The sequence below is a fragment of the Colias philodice genome, chromosome 9 (assembly GCF_061535455.1).
Source record: "Colias philodice isolate Cphi_HAF_F1 chromosome 9, ilColPhil1 Martin Lab GWU primary, whole genome shotgun sequence".
NCBI lineage: Eukaryota > Metazoa > Arthropoda > Insecta > Lepidoptera > Pieridae > Colias > Colias philodice.
The window spans coordinates 9,524,458-9,545,477 of record NC_143094.1 but is presented as its reverse complement, the minus strand read 5'-3'; the positions used below and the strand labels follow the sequence as shown (position 1 = coordinate 9,545,477).

The 21,020-nt window shown below is 34.5% G+C and overlaps 1 protein-coding gene across 6 annotated transcripts in view; it reads left to right on the top strand.

Moving 5' to 3' along the window:
- The window catches only part of Syx1A (Syntaxin 1A), a 43,653-nt gene that overhangs the window by 7,954 nt on the left and 14,679 nt on the right, over positions 1–21,020 (top strand). For all 6 annotated transcript variants that reach the window (XM_089699334.1, XM_089699335.1, XM_089699333.1 and 3 more), the window contains exons 2-3: positions 9,463–9,546; positions 19,086–19,185. In XM_089699334.1, the coding sequence (XP_089555460.1) occupies positions 9,463–9,546; positions 19,086–19,185 (184 nt within the window). The remainder of the gene's footprint in view (positions 1–9,462; positions 9,547–19,085; positions 19,186–21,020) is intronic.

The following is a 21,020-nucleotide window of genomic DNA, read 5'->3' as shown; positions in this document are numbered from 1 at the left end:
CATAAATGATTACTAACCAGCTGATTTTTTTATTTTCACTTATTTAATACTTATATAATTCAACAGACATATTGTCCTACAAATTGCGTAATAAATATTTGAGAACCGTCAAATCAAAAATTTTTATCCTTGTTACCTCTGTAAGCTACCTACCACAATCGAGAGTTTCGTACATGAAATTATTGGGCATCTCATCAAAATAAAGCTACTCACGAAAAATTAGCTTGATAGTAATCACTTGCAAAAATGGGCGATGTATCCCGGACTACTAGTGGCATGTGGTGTTAGTCGCATCGGAAATACGCTCGGTTCCCAATCAACTTAGTTAGCTGTAGCTACAATCTATGTATAGTCAGACGTAAAACGCGTCAAGCGCCACGTTGTTTGTATTTCCTGCGAGTTCCAATTTTGGAATGAGTTGCATGCTGACTCAGTATAAATCAAACTGTCGCGAGTTATGCAATGCTCAGATTGATTTAATCCTCTGCTTGGAACTTTGCGACGGGCCCACGAATCTCCATAATATGATCGTTTCACTTTGTTGAGCAGAAATGAAAATACGCGTTAAACGATACCAATCATGGTGTTTAATGAATGGAGAGATGTAGAGTAGTGTTCCTGGTATTCCTCGTCTATGCAAAATTTAAGTTGAATAATATTAAAATGCAAATTATATTTTCCATGCTGATATGCTCAATGTGTATCTTTTTGGGGGGGGAAAGAACCGATGGCCGTTGGGGCAAAGAGGTTCTTGAGTGGCGACCACGTACAGGACGTCGCAGACCGCAGTGTGGGACGGCCTACAACGCGATGGACAGACGACCTGATCAAAGTGGCGGGGAGCCGCTGGATTCAGGCCGCTGGTGATCGGTCGTTTTGGAAATCTTTGGGGGAGGCCTATGTCCTGTAGTGGACGTCCTGAAAGGCTGGAATGATGATGCTCAATGGCTACGTCATACACATTACACATAATATAATCTATTATTTTATTTATGTGCTTAAATAAATAATCAGAATGAGTCATGGTCACGGACGCATACATAACATATTTTTCAACTGATTGCGAAAATTCGGTCGTAATGTCGAACATTAATATTAAACTGGTTTAGTTATTACAGGCTATAGGTAAAAATTATTAGTAGTAAAATATGAGGTTACGACTTTACGATATTAGGGCTCTTGTCGGAAGTGCATAAATAGCCAAAAGGCGTTTAAACGCTGGCTGTGCTTTTAACGTTTCATAATAAGCGAACGTTTAAAAGAACAAAAGGTTAAGGGCCCGTACATTTTCACCCTAGCATCAATTAGTAAACAATAAGCGCACAAACAGACGACTAACGCTCTATTCATATCGGCCAAGAATACGAAATAAAATATATTTATATTTGCTCTTCTTTTCTGGGAATAAACGTTTGGCATTATTGTAGACTGTAGAGTATAGGTACCTACTGTTTGTTTAAAATTTCACAGAAGGAGAAAACTGAAATATGAGTTGATTTGAATATTGCTCGCAACTTAACTGGGATTTATCGCAATAGTTCAACAATATTGTTATCTTAGTGAGATAATCCAAATAAAATGGAAAATCAGAAATCTAATATAATATTAGCCCAGAAGAATTTACCATGCTTTTATGTCATAAATACATCTGTATGACATAACAGCGTATACCTATCATACTGTGCAGAATATGTCTGAAATAAAATCTCAGTAACATAACTCGTCTTGTACACACGTACAATTATAAACTTGAAAGGCTTATACATTGTATCTAAGATAAAAATCTGTACCAACCTTCAGCTTCTATAGAGTATACCTAGACCAAACAGTTTGCGAATTAATATCAAACCACGGAGCGGTTGTTATGTAATTCTTGCCGCAGCGTTCCACCTGTTTCGTCCTCAATACCTATTTGTTACTGCGCGTTTCTTGCCATAAGCTGTTTGTGTTACGGTTTAGTCCCAATCTCGCTCAATTTTGAGCTTCCCTGCAAGATAGGTTGCGATGTTTTCCCAATAGCTATAAATATAACATGTGGACATAGAAAAGTTTCTGTTTAAACTTGACTTTAAACATTTTATGAGAAAAATCTATTGAAAATATATGAAAGGAAGCTTTAACAGTAAAAATTTCAAAAAAGCTTAGAATGTACGATACTTATGAAACCGTCGAAACTACAGCTTTGTTCGGATACTTTTGCACGCCTCATAAGCGAAGCGTTGAGGTGGGTACTACTGTCACTTCGCGCAAAACATCTGATTTTTCAAACTTAAAATGTCTTTATGTATCATACATTGCACTTGTAAGATAATACATACACACACATATTAAGAAAATCACTATTTTTAACGTTCATGATATTTTTGATGTCATTTTTGTTATTTAAACTAGTTAAAAAACAGTTTAAAAAAGTTCTGTCTTGGACGTCCGTGTGTCTGTATGTGCGGATCCTTTTTCTTGTTAACACGATAGCGACCGAAATACTTTACTAATCGAGTCTTTTTTTTTCTCTTACGCTTGAGTATGCTCAGGAATAGAACCCTTTCATTTTTCAGGGTCTGATTCGATGTGGTTTAATTGTTATTAAATAAACAAAAATAATAATTAATTAATATTTATTAAAAAAAAATTATGAGGCGTGCACTTTTGGATTTTCCAAATTATTTGTAGAGTATTAACAATTATTGGACTCGAGTTGTCCTTAACACTAGAAGTAATTGAACTCAAGATAAGATAATTTGAGCTTGCGTGAAGCAAATTGTATATAATCATGAGAATAATCCTGTAATTAACTAACCTCATATACCTACGTGAGAGATAAACATCGCCGGCCGCGTCGGCGGCGTCGAGCTGGCCTAAGAAAATGTAAATCAACGAATTATATAACAAAGCGGTAATGTAATAAATAAATAATTGTCCATATCCTATTACGTACATATACTTGTGTTCTTCTTTAAAAGTTCGATGATAATTTGTTTTAATTGAACTTCCATTAGACCGTCAATTAAATTATGATGTCGAACGAGGCCATCGACCTTCATTTGACAATGTGGGTTGGTGATGTTAATAACATCCACTTAAGCTTTGGGCAGAACTGTAAAAGCCATATTTTTGTGGTTATAATTAATTAATAGAATAAAAAATATAATACCTATATAATTTACTATATATCTTTATTCTTTTTTGTTTTTAATTTTGAATTTTAAAGACATATAAATATCATTTGTATATAAAATGCGTAGGAAGACATTTATGTTTTATCGAAAGACTTATAACAATGTGAAATCACATTGTCAGTATTCGAAAATATAAAATTATCTGAGTAAATAATAGAGCCGAAGAAAAGAAGAAAAATTGAAAGAAAATAATGGCGGAATTTTTCTTATTCAGCAAAATCTCAAACATCGTAATAATTTATTGAACATTAGAGCTCCCAAATATTGATTCAGAGCGTTCTTGTGTCGGCTCATAAATAATGATCCTTTGGGAGGCGGACCACGTTCCGAGCTTAACCCCGTCGAACAATTTATTTGCCTCTAATCAGTGTAACAAGCCATTGCTTACAAAGCTAGAGGTATTAGGTATTAATGAATAAAGCTATCATGAAATGTTTTATATTTAATATTTATCACTTTTAAAGCTTCGTAATTAAATATGTTCGAAAATTATAAAACTGTCCAAACATTTGTCCTTGTGTTATAGTACTTTGGGTATGGTTAAGTGCTTTTTATTTATGTATGTAAATTCGCCACCATCCAACCTATCTAGGTCGCATTAATTTTCACTGTATTATAAATTTGTGATATATAGAATAGGTATGTGACTAAACCCAACATCATTAATTAAAATCCATGAATGGCTTTGAAAATGTCACAATGTCTGAAATTGCCATATTTCAGTTTACTAATAAGGTTATTTTCATAAACAACATATTTTGCTAATGAAAATAAATATATTATAATATTATTTATTTAATATTTTTTTTAGCCCGCAAATTTTTAAGGTCAAGGTTATATGTAGATATAAATAATACACAAGCGACATAATTATTTCAACAGAAGCAAGCTTTGTACTTGGATTTTACCATTATTATGTTACGACTTTAGGGCTTTCATCCCACGCTGAAAATGTTACCCATGGGACTGCAAACAGATATAGACCTACATAACTACATTTATTTATGTATAATTGGCCGTTTCTACAGATGCGAATATACGAATACGTAGGTAGTGTTGCAAATGAGCGTAATGTTTTAATGAACAGCCATCTCAACCTGTACTTACTTAAGCTAACGAGGTCTATCATTACTCCGAATTTTATATTGCACCCAGGGTCGTTCGGTTATATTCTACAACTTCCAATTAATTTATAAATGTTGTTCGTATCAATAATTGCTAATTTTTATAACTGTAAAAGTACCTACAATCTACATCTCGAACATCTCGAACCTTCAATTTTCATAAAACTCAAAAGGTGATCTGAAATACTGCATTTTTCTTAGTATTCAAGGAGCTAATCTGTATTATGGAGTATTCATTGTCTTCGCCGAGACTTAAGGCTTGGACATCTCTGTTTTGTTTCTCATCTGACCTATTTCTTAAAATTAACGGGGAAATTTCTAAATTTTTATGAATAAATTGACCGAGTTAAATTTGCTGAGGGTGCTTTTATATTTTCCCACGCGTCGCGACTCTGTAATTATGTTAAGATTTTAAAATCGCGCTTAAACTGACCTACATCCGTTTAATACCATTATTGTCTGAACCGCTATTGAGTATTGTTTCTTTTGCTCTCGTATTCTCTATTTGTGAAGAACTAAATGTGTAACAACGCCGCCGTTTGTGCCTCTAAAGCGGGTGATCCACTGGCGAGCCGACGAGCCGACGGTTTAGATCGTTGACTCGTTGGCTCGTCGACTCGCGTTGGTGATCCATTAGCGTACCAAACAGTTTACTCTCATCGTTGGTGAAGTCATGTCGTGCTCCCAGACGGAGTTACTTTGTTACTTGGGGGTACTTTTAAATCAGGAGTAAGAACAAAAAAAGACGAAAAGACGCCATAAAGTGTGGGTAAAAAATTGGCTTCAAGAAAGACAACGCTTGTCCCATTTAAATTTAATGTCAGAGCTTATTGGAGAACCAAATGATTACCGAAATTATTATTCCAATTCTATGTAGTACCACAACTTGGGTGTATACACATCATCGGCCCCTGATCCAGTACTCATGCTAGCTTGAACCTTTTTTCTCTCCTTCCTGTGACATGCTCGCAGAGATTGAATGGTCTTCTTAACATCAGATATTGTACTGTTGGGATCATGTTTTTGGTAGATCTCTAAAAGTTTATTGTACGCGGAAGTTTTTAGTAATTTATTTTTATAGTCTCTGCTGGTGTACTTCCATAGACAATCATGTTCCTTAAAACATTGTATAAATTCCGATACAAACTCGCGACGAAACGAGCGTAAATCCATTTTTTTTAGCTAGACGCAGCGCGTGCGTTCGACACGAAATTCGCAAAAAGACTGTAGGCTCGCCGGCTCGCCTGATCCACTGGCGGTTTTTTTGACCGCGGACTTAGAATTTCAAGCATGCACAACGAGCCAGCGAGCAAATTCGCCGTTCTTTAAGTCCGCAGACTTTTAAGTGCTCCATTGGCGGTTTAGACCTTTGGCTCGCGAGTTCGTTAGCGAACCAGCGGTTTTGCTCGCCAATGGATCACCCGCATAACAATGGAAACTACGAATGCTCCCCGATCGCTATTTGTAAATTGTGTAATTCTGTATAAAACTATTCTTTTTGAAGTGGTTGTTTCATTATGAGTGCACCTAGTCATAGAAAATAGCCTCTGGATTTTTCATCACGGAACGAAGTTGCTTGATGTTTATGCACTATAGAATCAATGTAGGTTTTAAGGTACATAATTATTACGTACGCAATACGTATTTTTATAACCCCTTGTTCACAATATTTAATTAGCAAATGTAAAGGAGTCAAATCGTATTGTTCAATGTACATAAAGCTCGCTTTAATCATGTCAACACAAATGGGAACACTCAATTTGTGATTTCGTATTCGACATCCGTGAAATCTCCTCGTTTAATTGAAACATACATTCGGGTTTAAATGCTCAATCCCGTTTCGTGTGCGACACATCACGCACACGATTGTTGCTGTTCTACGACCTCATGTAATTGAACTATAAAGTAAATGTGAAAATATATGTGTATTAGTACATGCGTGAATATTCCTCTTTATACTTTCACCTTCACGGGAAAAGAGTGATTAAACTTGAAACATGGTTCAACGACAAATGCCAATACTATCGTAACATTTCAACAAAATAGACCTCGAGATATAGAACGTCAGCTTCCTAGTCGGCAAGTAATTGTTAATGTCCAGAATTGGTTCTGAGTGTTTGAAGTGTCGGGAAATTGGGAAGTCATTCAATGCTCGATATTTTAGTTGGGCTAAAGTTTTCGCCCCTGTCGACAGCCAATACGATTGGCGAAACTTGTTCGATTGAAATACGTGTCTGGAATAAGATGTTGAACTGTCTTGTGCATAGTGTTTACTGTAAGTGGTATTTAATGAGAAGAACAGATGAATGAACTCATGATGCTATATAGTTTACTCAAATTTTGTTCGGTTATCAGTATTAGGTATTGTCCTGATCGTATAGGTACTGTTGTAGTATGTTGGATATAGTTTGGTTAAAAACAAACAAAAATTTAACGGACAAGACGTTATTAATGACTAAATAATCGAGTACTAAGAGGATGGGTTTTAACTAATTGAAGGAGATGAGCTAGTTATTGACAAACGATGAATGGATGTTTGCTGCGAAGCTGTTAATGAAGTCAAATGATATCTAATTGCGCAATAATTGCTCTTTACCTTGGGCTATACTCACCGGTAGCTAATGGCCCTGACTTTCCGCAATGGTAGATCACCTGATGAACCTAATTATAAATTATTTACAGTAACTAATGCCGTTATAAAAAGAATTTGAACATGCAATTAAATTCTAGGAAGGGTCGTCGGGAAAATTATTCATAATCAATATTTTAAATTTTAAATTTTAATTACATTTTGCTGCATTTCTTGATTGCATCTTGATTTTTAAACGCCTAGGGAATAAAATCTGTCTGACGTCTATTCAAACGACTATTCCGATGATACTCATGGGATTGAAATATTTTATCAATTTCATTTGGGTGGAACGTTTACGTCATCTATTGGGCAAATTGAAGAGGTTGCGTCATCTATTTTATCATAAAATTCGAACCACATAACTGCTCCAAGTTCCAGCGTTCCGTTTTGAATTTTTAGGTAGGTAGACTGTATAAGGATATTCAAAAATAAACTCAAACATTTATTTATTCAATTAGACTTCTTCGAGAAGCACTTTTGAAACGTCATATTATTACATATTTTTAACATTTACCACCAATAATACATGGTAACCCTAAAATTTAAAGTTATTTTACTTGATTTAAATTAGTTTTTAGTTTAGACAAATGTGAATCTATCTCTATCTGTATTGACATTTCGTCTTCCTGCAAAGCAAATCTTTCCATAACTTAAGATAAGAATAAAAAGAGAAAACAAATGAAGCGTTGGGATTATTTAGAATACTTTAAAACGATAAGCTATCAGTCACCATACACAATACATCGCATGTAGTAGATAGGCGATAGCAATCTCCGTAGCGATAGGGTCACATTTTTATGAATGTCATTCCATATTCAGCTCGCAGCCTGTTTACTGATTCCGTTAGTGAATGTGCTGATATGACATTGTCCTGAGGCGTGTTATATCCTCCATTATTTTGGGCTAAACCTTTCTTGTTTTCTCGTGAATTATGTATTGATACTGACAACTTGCTCAAATCGAACCAGATGTTACAATTGTATAGTCGATCGATATTCAGGTAAAACTTCGTGGTAATCTTAAATGCAAATTCTTTAGTCATTAATTAAAACTTTCCGTATTCTCTTTGTTCTAAAGTTAAAATAACGGAGTTGCATAAATTTCATAAAAACAAATGAATTCAATATAATTAAGTTACCGACTCTTCCATCAAATAAAATAAAATTGCAAATATTAAATTCGACGACAATATATTCCGCTTACACGCCATCTGTTTAAATCACTAGACTAAAAATAAATACATTTAGTAAATGAATATGTGTCTGAGCATTCCCCGGAGATGAAATGGTTGTACTATAATGGCGGTACGAGAGGCATTGCCGTGAGTCCGTGACCCACATATAAACGTTCGCTGTAACAAAGACTGCCCGCACTGCATTCACTTTTTACGCACGTCAAGGGACGAAATAGTAAACGCCGTGACGGAGAGCGATTATGATAAATTACTTAATTGTTGTTTCATATAAATTTATAAAATTTAAAAGCTATTTTTATTTAAAGAAATATAATGAAAATTAAGCTTACTTTGTCAAATTTATATGGGTTATGATAAAGGATTTAGTAGCCATTTTTGATAGTAAACATTGACTGAAACACAAGACTTAGGAAATTATGACTTTGTAGACTTGTAAAATGGATAAATTGTTTATAAACACAGGATGTCCAAATAGACTAAACCAACGAACATAGAAAGCGCAAACAAACTTACAGAAAGGTGACCGCAGAGACAGACGTACTTGAAAAAATAAGGATAAGGACCTAAGTTAGATTACGTACACAATATCTCCTTTCAATGAGCAGTCTTGATACTCTTGCACGTTCTACGTCACGCATTGAAGTTTTCCCTTTACGTGAGCGCCTATCCCACAATATCCGGATCGTAGGGTCTTTGTGGGGACGGGAACTGCCCGCATAAATTGAATAATGGCTAGCTCGCCTCATCTAAGTGGATTCAATTTTGCTTTACGTGAGCCATCCGATGTCAAGTTTTGCGTGTGAAATTGTTCTATAGTCCACCACCAGAATGGCCTTCCATATATGTATGCTACATATCCACGGTCTATAGTATATTTAGGATTTTAGTCTATGGGATTTTTTATAATGATTGAAAACCTTCTTGCTTAGCTTTCTTTCGTCTTGAAATTTGCCTGTAATTCAATGATCAGTCTTTGCGGAACCTTTAGATTGAAGATTCCCTGAAAAGCTTTTTATCGTGTTAGATTTTGAGTATTGTTATACTTTTAATTCATTAATATATTATTTTTATGGTATAAAAGTTAAAACAAAATTTAAAGAACGCTTAAAATAAACTAACCTTACAACAAGATATGGTGTACTTTAGAAAAAGGCTTAAATCGATTGGTTGACATAATCACCAGGAAATCGATATCTGTTTCCTAAGCGTACCATTGTTTTGCTTTTAGTTTTAATAATAATTTCGTTTATAGTGACTTGTGAGTGTTTCTGTTGAATTTATTACAATTACAAAATATTATATCGCTAATAATAAATTTTCTGTTGTTTCATGTAGGCGCAAAGTGATGACGACGATGTCGGGCCAGACGATGTTAACGTCCCCGTTGAAGGTGGCTACATGGATGAATTCTTCAGTGAGGTGGGTACTAAATTTAACAACTACTTCTCCACACTTGCTTTCTTCGATATATGTACTATTGTACCTTGTAAGCAATAACATAACAACAATATATTAGCGTTCAGCGTGAAGCAAGTTCCGGCACAAGTCGGATATTTCCATCCTTTATCTATAAATATGCTATAATAGCTGGTTTTGATTGATCATCGGTAATATAAGCTTTCTTATGAACAAATGAATAAATAAAACTTTTTTTTCGCTTAGTAATCTGACAGTTAATATCGTGTGTTATACATGCGTTTATGCCGATATGAACTGCAAATCTCGACAGAGGGGTTCATTCCTCAGTGTTTGAAGTACCTACATAGGATGTGCCATTGGTGTTTGACTGCGGATTATCGACGTACCGCGACGTAATAGCGATTACCTTCCTGCCTGTGGGGACTTATCTCACGTTTTGCCAAGAGCCATGCTCAGTACACATCACGGAAAATATTGTTTAATAATTCAGTATTTAAAATATTTTTGATAACATCAAAGTACATACTATATACCACCCTAGGCTAATGATGGATTGTCTCTTCTAGGTCGATCGTACTTTATTTTGCATTTCACCACGGAGATGAGGGGCAATAATTTCCGCTGTTATTAAATTCAACGTAGGATCGAGCTTTGAAAAAATGCGGTTTCCTATTTTTTTAATTGTGCTCTTTCAGTCAGGTAGGTTAAGCGTTTCGCTTGATAAAACTTGACGCCTTTTCTCTGACATGATTATTTTATTTGAAACGGTAATCCAACAGTTTCACAGAGAATTGTACCTACAAAAGCTTTTAGGCGCAGAGTAACGATTTTGTGTTGGTATCGCCTTACGTAAACTTGGCGACGAACTAATTCAGAATATGAGATTAAAAGCTTAGCGTACTAACGCTACGCATAATCCTCTATTTTAATCATGATAATAATTATGTAAACTATTATAAAATAGACATTTAAAAAACTGTATTACTGCGTAGATTAAAAATGAATTAGATACTATATTAATGACATATTAAAAGTTGGTACTTTATGATTAAAGATTAGAGGTATTTTCAAGTGACTTCAGGCAGTGAAAAAGGTTATGATCACGGTTCAAAGTTATCTAAAAGTGATCATTATCGCTGAGCCGTTTTGTGAAATTGAATAAGCGCTGCATTTCTGGCCTCGAGATTAGAGCGCGTTTCATAAAATTATTTCGGAATTTTAGAGAGACGTTATTACGTTTTGTAGTAAAACAAAATATGATTAGATGAGGTAGACAAACATACCAACAAGTAAGTACCAGTAGTGATGGTCGTGTAATATAAATATCTTTAAATGCTTTTAATAAAACAGAACAATAATATTTAACAGACTTTGCATTGCAATTCCATTTTGCTCCTCAAATATATATCAAGTGCCATTGGATAGTAACGTTTGAAAACAGAAAAAGTGTGTTCATATTGTACTCACCATTGTACCTATATGGTATTCGAGTTGACTGATAACACATTTCCTCGTCACAATCGCTGGCAGCTTTATCAATAATATTGTGGAACGGTCACCCACTATCGTAAAAATGTAAGCAACACGTGTACGATACGAATTATAATGACTCAAATCTGATAACTAATATGTTTTTCCTAAGGGACGACTTGGTATCGTGATCTTATTCATAAAGTGTTTCCTGACTTTCGAGTAAATATTGGAGTAAATATTTTATTAATGACCAGCCGTATTCCAAGTTTCAACGCTTCAGACAATATTAAGTCCGTATTTGAAAAGACTTAATGGTTATGTGAATCAAGTCGCCTCGGCTCTATAAAAATATAACCTTTTGTTGATCTAAAGCTTTCTGTTGATGAAAGAATTTTTAAAATTGGTCCAGTAGCTGCTACGTCTTAAAATCTTCCATCTTTATAAAATTATAAAGAGGTGTCGCTGCAGTGCCGTCGGCTGTTTTTTACTTATCTACAGTTGCAGAAAATAGATTAACAGTTTATCAAGCCATTCTATTGAATTGTACATTTTTAATACTGTGACCCTCTTGTTTCTATATATATGTAATATTAATATTAATATTGACTGTGACATCAATAAATCACTCAGCGTATCTTCTCCTTGTTGGAAGGATTGATTCAAACGGTTGTAACCTACGGCCACATAATATATTATCACAAATGATACAGGTGTGAGATGACGTCATGATAAACACAACGGCGAACTATTGAACACGATTTGTAAGTTCTATTTCCCATGTACAGTTGAGTTTATTTTAGTTCCATTACACCTAGTTGTGAATGTTTCAGCTTGTTGCGCCCTATTGTTTTCCCAGTTGTATTGTCGACTTAACCTGAATCGACACATTTTATAATATGTGAACTATTACTCGGCTTAGTTGCCCGCTCTAACATAAAAAATACAAAATTTCAACAATATCGATTAGATAATGAAAAAAGACTTCGCATATTTAACATGGTCGATGTTGAGAGTGCTGAGACCATCAAAACCTGACAAATTTTATCTAGACATTTTTTAGGTTGAATTTCTAATGCTGTGAATCGAGGGTCCTACTTTTCTTTAGTCGACAAAATCTGCGGCCTACAATTCTTTATGTTACGTCATTCTTTCCTTTTGATTTGATTTTTCATACCTGTTGAAATATATTTTTAATTTTTATCAATCGTTGTAGGTACAATATACCGTAGCAAGATGAATAAAATATTTTTTCTTTCCATTGTTAAGAAAATCTTGAACTCTTCGGCGCGGCGTAGGCATCATTGAGACTACAGTTCGCGCGTCACGAACACGCGCTGCGTTTCCGAACCATAATTGGGTGAAGGGGTGGGTCGGGGTAATGTCGGAAGGAAATTGAATTTACCAACAAGCAATAACTTAATAATCAGTACCCTTAATCTAAGAATTTCATTGCCGAACCCTTTTCAGTCGGCCTATGATATTACAATTCGTTAGATTATCTTTTCAATATTCTCTACGCTAAATCACTAAACGTTACCCACTTTATTTGAACTATTTCTGTAGAAGTGCTTTTCGATTCTTGACACATCGTTAACACGTTATGATATTTGATTTAACGCTTCATTTAATTTAACCCTTAGCTGGTATCGCCTTTTTTGGCAACACTACCGGTATCATGGGTCAAATTTTACCCATACCAAACAATCTGTTGTAGAACGTTGATTTTTTATAATTTGTATAAAATATGGTTAGTTATGAAATAAACAAATATTTTTTTACAAAATTAACTTTGTTTAATTTTAGAATATAAAAAAAATATCATGTTTTACACGCATTTGTAAATAACCTTATTTTTTGGCACTTTTTGATTAGTGTGAACTTAAAACATAAAAAAAAATAGAAATGTAAGAAAAAATTTAAGTAAAAGATATTTATGGCACTTCTCATATCTTTATAATAACAAAAAAATAAATTACTTCTGAGATCAGCATAAAATAAAAAAAATGACAACCAAAACCAAAATGACTTCTACCATCAACCATCATCCTCATCTTCTTCGCTCTCATCTCTCGTATTTTCTCTTATTCTCGTATTCTCCTCTTCGTTTTCACTGTCGTCAGAACTTACTCCAAAATACAAGTCACAATACAGTCTTCTGAGCAACTAACAGGTTAGGGACTGTCTCGATCGTCGTCGATGATTTCGTCGTCACAAAGTTGGGTTATATTTGGTGTCCTTTCATTTTCCGATTCCAAATCATCATTTAAGTCGTCTATATCAACTCCACGATTTGTCTGTCGTTCAAAAAGCCTCCATTATAGTACAAATAAACACTAAAACAAAAAAAAGTACGTAGTTACACTCAGTGAAAAAAGTTACTTATTTGGTATCGTGGGTCAAACGTGACCCAGACAGCTACTTACCTCCACTCCTAAGATAGTCCCAGCGCTGCACTTCCACCCCCCGCCGCAGCTAGTGACGTACTGAGAATACGTAGAAGTGCACAGTCGTTGCATAAATATTAAAAGAATTATAACCGAAAATGTTCGCTTCTGGGTCAAATTTGACCCACGATACCTGCTAAGGGTTAATACATGACGTGACAGCGTTTGACTTGTGCATTCAGTTTGTTTGCTATTCATCACGGTCCCGCAATTCATTTGCATGCTGTGTGCTAGAATATTACAGCGACAACCGCCGCACAATGTACTATGTATGTGTGGCCACTGGCCAAACATTTCGGTTTGCGGGAATTTAGCATTTCATTTACTGAAGCAAATTTATTTAACCTATATTTAAACACCAATTGTTGTAGGAATTATTAGGGCGAGATTTTGAGTCTTCATTTGCTTCAATTCTGAAGTATTTCTTTTTTTTTACAACAATCATCAAACATCATCTTTTGCGACTTCTTCCCAATTCTATGATTTATAATTATTTATGATTTATGACTACGTATATTACCATTTATATAAGTACAAACAACATCTGAATCATAAGCGTTGCCAGCTAGTTCGTATTGCTATTCGTCTCCCTAAGATTTTATTTTAAAATATCCAGGATTATAGCAAGAACTGCCATTAACCCCAAATAATAGTTGGCAAGGCGATTCTATGAAGGACGCAACCTATGCTATAGCATGGCGACAGGGCGGCGACGAGACGCCCGTCGAGACGTAAGAGCTGTGACGTCATCGCATTATTGACCCTTGACTATGTTAGCTATTTCATCCGATCCAGATATTAAATGTCACTCGTTTAGGATGAGTAACGGTACAAATAGTGCTACTGGAATAGTAGGTTATATTTAAATGTCGAGAGATGCTTTTTTCATATCTCAGCTGATGAGATTTTACGGGTTTACATTGTTATGTTGTGGTCGTGACTCGTGACTGATAGAATAAAATAATAAAGTTTTCAGTGCAATCTTACTTAGCGAAATGTATTTTATTTCATCTTGGCAACTTTCAAGAACTTTTGACACGAGTTTTCGATTTGTTGAATCTCTTCGAAATCGAATTTTTGTTAAATGTTAAACTTATTCTTAACTGTTATATCACTCGTTGCTTTGTGGCGTTACTACTGAATAATTCAAGAAACTTTACATAGTTTGTAACAATGGAGTAATGGAGTTTAAATGCTAGGTCAGAAACATACGAGTAGTACAATATAATGAATTAAGTATTTATAAGGAAAATACAAAGAGAGAAAACAAACTGTAACTGGCTAGCTAGCTGTAGGCGATACTCGGAAACTTGGTCTTATTCTCTGACATCATTAGAAAATCTTACCATTGACCTCTAGTTAAATCAAAACAAATACAAAATGTTATACCTATATTTTATATGACAAGATTATATGGCACAGCTTAATCGCCAAGCAACAGATATAAGTTTTCTTCTGATATTGATGAATAAAAGATTAACCGAAACCGTCACGACCCTGAACTTGAGGAATGACCGATTACGAAATACAAATTACATATACATGGAGCGGCTACATTTCACAGGCGATAGCCCTATTTTACTGTTAGTTCAAGTTATCTTTCAAGCTCACTGGTCTGAGGGAAAGCTTTACTGTTCATATCATTTGGAAAATTCAGTACTCATAAAAGATAACATTTATTATTTTCATACCTGTGTTCAGTGAAACAATAAAGCGGCTGTATGATTTAAATATCATTATTATTTATTTTAGGAACAATCTGAAAACATCATTTTCCTGTCTAGTCTATTTGTCTGGCTCTCTCAGCCAGCTTATAATTATTGCAAAGTACCGTTCACGAACAGAGGTACGTACATCGTTAGTCGTTATACCTATATTAAGAAGAGCTGGAACGTCAACACCACACACACACATTGCACATGTTAGGCCGGGAGATACTGACACAAAATTTCGGGTCATTTGTAACAGGATTGTAAGATTTTATTCGTAGTTACACCGGAAAAGTATGGCATGACACTACCGACTACATCTTTTTTATGGGCTATCGGTAAATTCTAAAATTTTTGTGTTACAAATCGTTTGAATTTCGCTATTTATCCGACGAGTTCGACTAACGCCCACGCGACTAGTCCGCCGGTACCAGCGTTCTGACCATCATTTTTCTTTTTGTCATTGCGTAATAAGACCCCTGTAGAACCGCCATTCTGTTACAAATGACCCGAAATTTTGTGTCAGTATCTCCCGGCCTATGTGTAGCTTTTATTTTGCAATTGTTTATAAATACAGGTGATGTAATTGGTGTAGTACGAATATCTAAAAATCTATGAAGAATTTTGTGATACAGTAAATGGAAGAATTATAGACTATTTTACAGTATTTAATAAAATCATTTAATTTTTTGTTCCTTTTCATTAGAAATGTCAATTTTTCTCACCAATGTGGAAATTTGGATGATAAGGATCTTGTTAGAAAAATATACCTAAATTTTGACTAAAATCGGCATTTTTTTTTTCAAAAATCAAATTACCAATTAATAATCAGAGTTATCACCATTTACATTAATTTACAAACGATATCGGTTGTTCTTACTTAAAATTGAATACCAATGTCTTATTGCGGTATTATGTGTTCTTTGGAAGTGTTCGTAAAGTTGTTGATCCGTAATTAAATTTTGCGGAAAATCTTTTAGCTAAGCGCTCTAAAACATAATTATCACATACACATTGTGACATAATTATCCTAAGCATATTCAATAGATTTAAAAGACGAGCGAATATGCAAGCCAGTCTAAAACTTGAATATTTTGGTCTCGCGGCCATTCCCTGTCATGTCGTATGCGAAGGGACATTATCATTCATGAGTAGGTAAGAATTTCTGGTCCATTTTTACTTTGTATGAGACAATACTTTTTAATTTACTACTACTTTTTAATTTACTACCTCCTCGTGTTTTTATACTACCTTTGTAACCAACAAACGCGCTGGGTTCATGCGCCAAAGTAGACTCCTGATCCGGACCCACATTATGATATTCCCGTGATGATATAGAATAAGCTAACTATCCCAAGCGTTTCTCCGGCTCGTGTTCTTCGTGGATCCGGATGAAAACCTAACCGGAATCATTGGTGTGTTGGGAGTGAGCGTACACGTGTTATTTGTATTGTTTTTATGACCTGAAATTTAATTATTATTTGATAATTGAATGATTATTAATACTTTTATCCAATTGATTATTATTAGAATAAATAATTAAGTTCATCAATTGATTTACTTTTAAATTATAATTTTACATGTAAATTATGAGAGCTTTCATAATTATATTTGCATATAAGGTTGGGTCGCCTAAGATCGGATGTGACATAAGATCGGATGCATGGAATAACTCGCAAACTAGGCAATATTCTCTACTGCTACCAACACTACTAGATCCGCCATTTTGTTCTGCCCCTCTCTTCACTCTGCGGCCGGCCAGCGACCAGACGGGACGTGTACACAGGTGATTCAGCAGAAAAGGTGTATTTTGTGGCGAAAATCGTCGATCCGATCTTACCTACAAAATTTTGATGGCTCATTGTGGAGAGTACTTTCATTGAAATAATGTAATTAATTATTTTGGGGCAGAATTAGCGAATCCTCTTTCCATCTGTATACTTTGATTACGCCTAGGACGTTCACAACCCAAGATCCGATCTTCCCTCCCAATGCCGAAGATCGGACCGAAGTTTAGCTCTTGACTGCGCCTTATGCAATAATGCGCAATAATTATTAACTTTTAATATATTTAACTATCCAATGACGCTATGACTATCAGACCTTAGGTACATTTTCATTATTTAGTCCTAGAACACGGAGGATAAAAGTTTGAGAAACTTAATTAGGATGAGGAGGGAAGACCGGACTAAAAAAACGCAATAAAAAAAAAAACTTCTTTGTCAAATTTTTTGAGGAATTTCCTGACCCAATCATTGATGCTCAATGTATGGACGTAAGTCCGGATGTTTTCCTAATGTTAACATTATTATTAAACGCATAGAAGTGAAGATACTACATAGTCCGATCTTCGGCCGAACTGTTATTTTCTTCACTATGGTAAGTCGAAAAAAGTCTGCTTTTTAGGCTCTAAATTTGCTTAGATAGATAGCATCTACGCAAACCAAAAAATTAGGGGTTAAACAATATTTTTTGGCATCAATTTACAGTTGACCTCAACAGAAAAACGACATCGAATCATGAGAAATAAAATAAAAAATACAGTACGTATAAAATTTTCGGCATATGCGTCCGATCTTAGGCGACCCAACCTTAGTTAACTACAACGCACCATTTTACAATTCAAGTCTAAAATGAAACTAGAGTCGCATTTATTTTTGATCATACTGTAAGTGAAATTGCATAAGTGTGAGTACTGTGAACATGCCAGCTTTCCTTAATTGACCGATACACAGCAAGTTTGCTAATGCAATATCTCTGTCATGAATGAGGGGGTGTGTCAAAAGCCTTAGCTCACATCCATTCTCCATCACGGACCATACTTGTACCTCTATGTTTATTAGGTTACTAATCACTTATAATCCAGTTCAACCAGTCTGTTCATTGACCTTGCTCTTATTTATATTTAATAAATAATTGAATGCTTATTATTTATTCTATACTGTACTTTAATATATTATGTATATTGTATTGTATGTGTCACGACCAATGACATCATGGTCGTAATTCAATTAGACGATCAGCACTTGAAGAACATATAAGCGTATTATACAGCAGCGAATAGGTATCTACTTAATTACAATAGATCGATATTTTCGCTCGGTAATTTTATTTCAATTTAATTTTGTATGCAACCTACACCTACGTACTTATAATATTATTAATGTAGAGTATAATATACCTATATCATAAAGAATGAAGTACTTTTTCTTTGTCAGTTATTTTTAAATATAACGAAACAAGCAATTAGCTATGAGATATTGGACGAGACAAAAATGATGAAGGCATTCTTGAACCAATCAGTGCAAAATCACAACCAAGTGGACATTTGCTTTGTGGTTGGATTGTTGCCAGAGACAAGGCTTTTCAGCTTTCGTGAAATTATATTTGGGTAATGGCAAATTATTGTATGTCCAAATAATGCTACAAGTTGTTTTAGACACATAAAGCTTGCTTTCTAAAAGCAGTACGTGAGTAACGTGACCAAATCTTTAGCTTATTTGTTTCAAATGTCAATAAATAAGAACTTAATTTTATAATGTTGCGTTCTGTTGAAAACTTTCGTAACCTGGAAAATTGATCATAAATAAAGTAAACTACTCGTACATACTTGTAAACATTTAAAACTATCTCTTCTTATGTTATGTCATTGTAAAAAATCTTGAGGGTTCTTTAGTGACGCTTTCATGCTCTTCAGATAATTACTGTCCCGGTTCTTTTTGCTGTGCTCAGTTTTAAAAACGTTGAACCCCTTTCTTCAAGAGCATACACATTTAATATTATTTAAATCTGTCTCAGTTTTATAATGTGTAGAAAGAAGAAAATTACATGAAGTAAGACAATATTAGGGTAAATATAGTTTCCATTTATTTTTCTCAGATAAATGTTTAATTTAATGTTGATTTCTTTACAGGTTGAAGAGATACGGGAGATGATAGATAAGATTCAGGCCAATGTCGAAGAGGTAAAGAAAAAGCACAGTGCCATTTTATCGGCGCCCCAATCAGATGAAAGTAAGTGTAGCGAATATTATCCCCAGCTAATATAATAAAGGCATCTCATATAATAAAGCAACTGGAAATGTTAAAGCTTTAAAAGTCAACGTGCAAAAATAAACAGCTATTGACAACGATCTATTAATATAATGCCCTTTATACCCACGAGTTGGCAATTTGTAGGCGTGTCTAATACTCTGTACATATAAAAACGAGGGTTCGGTTGCTGCTGTGGGCGGATTGTAGGCAGAGTTCTTGTGTAGGCGATTATAAATACAAGTCCTGGAATTATCAAAAAGATCCTTTATCGCGGTTCGCTTACTTATCGCTTGTGAGTTGTTAAGACTTTTCTGAGAACTGTAATTTTGTTTTATTAATTTAAGGAATATACAATCGTTTGTAGAAAATCTAATTGCGCGGATTTCATATGGATAAAATAAAAACAAGTACAGTTGTAATTTAACCCGAAGTAACTGGCCAAAAATCGACGTCGGATTAGACGGAAGTCGGAACTAATGAAAACTCAATGGTGCGGCAAGGGCTTTTCGCAATTTCTTACTGTTTACCATTGTTTCTTTTTACTGTTATTGGATACCGACCTTGTAGTTCAAGAAAATTTTGTTAATTTAATGTACAGTCTCGACCTCTTTGCAACAAATTTTAACGCTTCTCTGAGGAGAATTGTTAACATTAATTAGAATTTCTTTGTGATGCAGAAACGATATTATGAAACCTATGTAACGCTAGTTATATTAAAATAATGATTTCGTTCATTAATTAATTATTATTAGGTACTAGCGGTCCGCCCCGGCTTCGCCCGTGGTACATATTTACGTTTTCTCTACATAAAAACCATCCTCGTACTTCAAGGAATATAATAAAAAAAGAATTACCGAAATCGGTTCTGCCGTTCTCGAGTTATGCGCTTACCAACAAATTTTGCGATTCATTTTTATATATAAGATTTGCAATCGTGTAATCGTATTGCAATAAAAACACCAACCTTTCTATAGATATAAACTATACGAATACGAAGACATCGATATACGACACAGTAACAATCATGACCCTGAAAAGTAAAAGAAATATGGATTTAGTTTATGTTAACTGGAGCGTTATAAACGCCAACATAACAAAACATACAGTGAAATTATGTCAACGATTACATTTCTCGAGGGACGCAGCAGGGAACATGTGAAAAGACCGCCGCACGGCAACAATGTACGAGCCAAATGGAATTTTCACGTTTTATATGTTGAGCTTATTTTAACTTTCGTCTTGCGAGTGTAAAAAGTAGGATAAACTGGAATAAAACACTGGCAAACGGATTTAGACTTGATATTGCTGAAGTTCTCTTTCATAAAGGATTTCTTTTAACAAATTTCACGTTATATGAATTTAAGAAGCTATTTCTGATTTGTATTACATTACACGGTGTTTTCGTTCTGAAAATGTTTGCTCAATGAATAAATTTAATATTTAATGAGTTAATTTTTCAACCTGTTTAACTATTTAATTTCAAACCAAGTTACCTGAGGGTCGATTAAAATCACACACCAATTTAGGGTAACCTAAAAATAGATGAAATGTTGCGTGTCACATTAAAAATGTAACACTGCAGTAAAAGTAAATGAAATTAATGAACCCCGTATATTGGACATGTACAAGCAAGCTTAAAAGAGCTTGTTGTGGGTTGGTTGGTGATTTTATTAATAAAACTTTAAGCCATTCCTTTATTTTTATTAACGAGCTAAATTTTTTGGAGGAAGCTTTATCAATTATGCTACTAGAAAAGTAATAATATTCTCATGAAGATGTTCTCTTATTTTTTCTGATGACAATAATCAGATAAA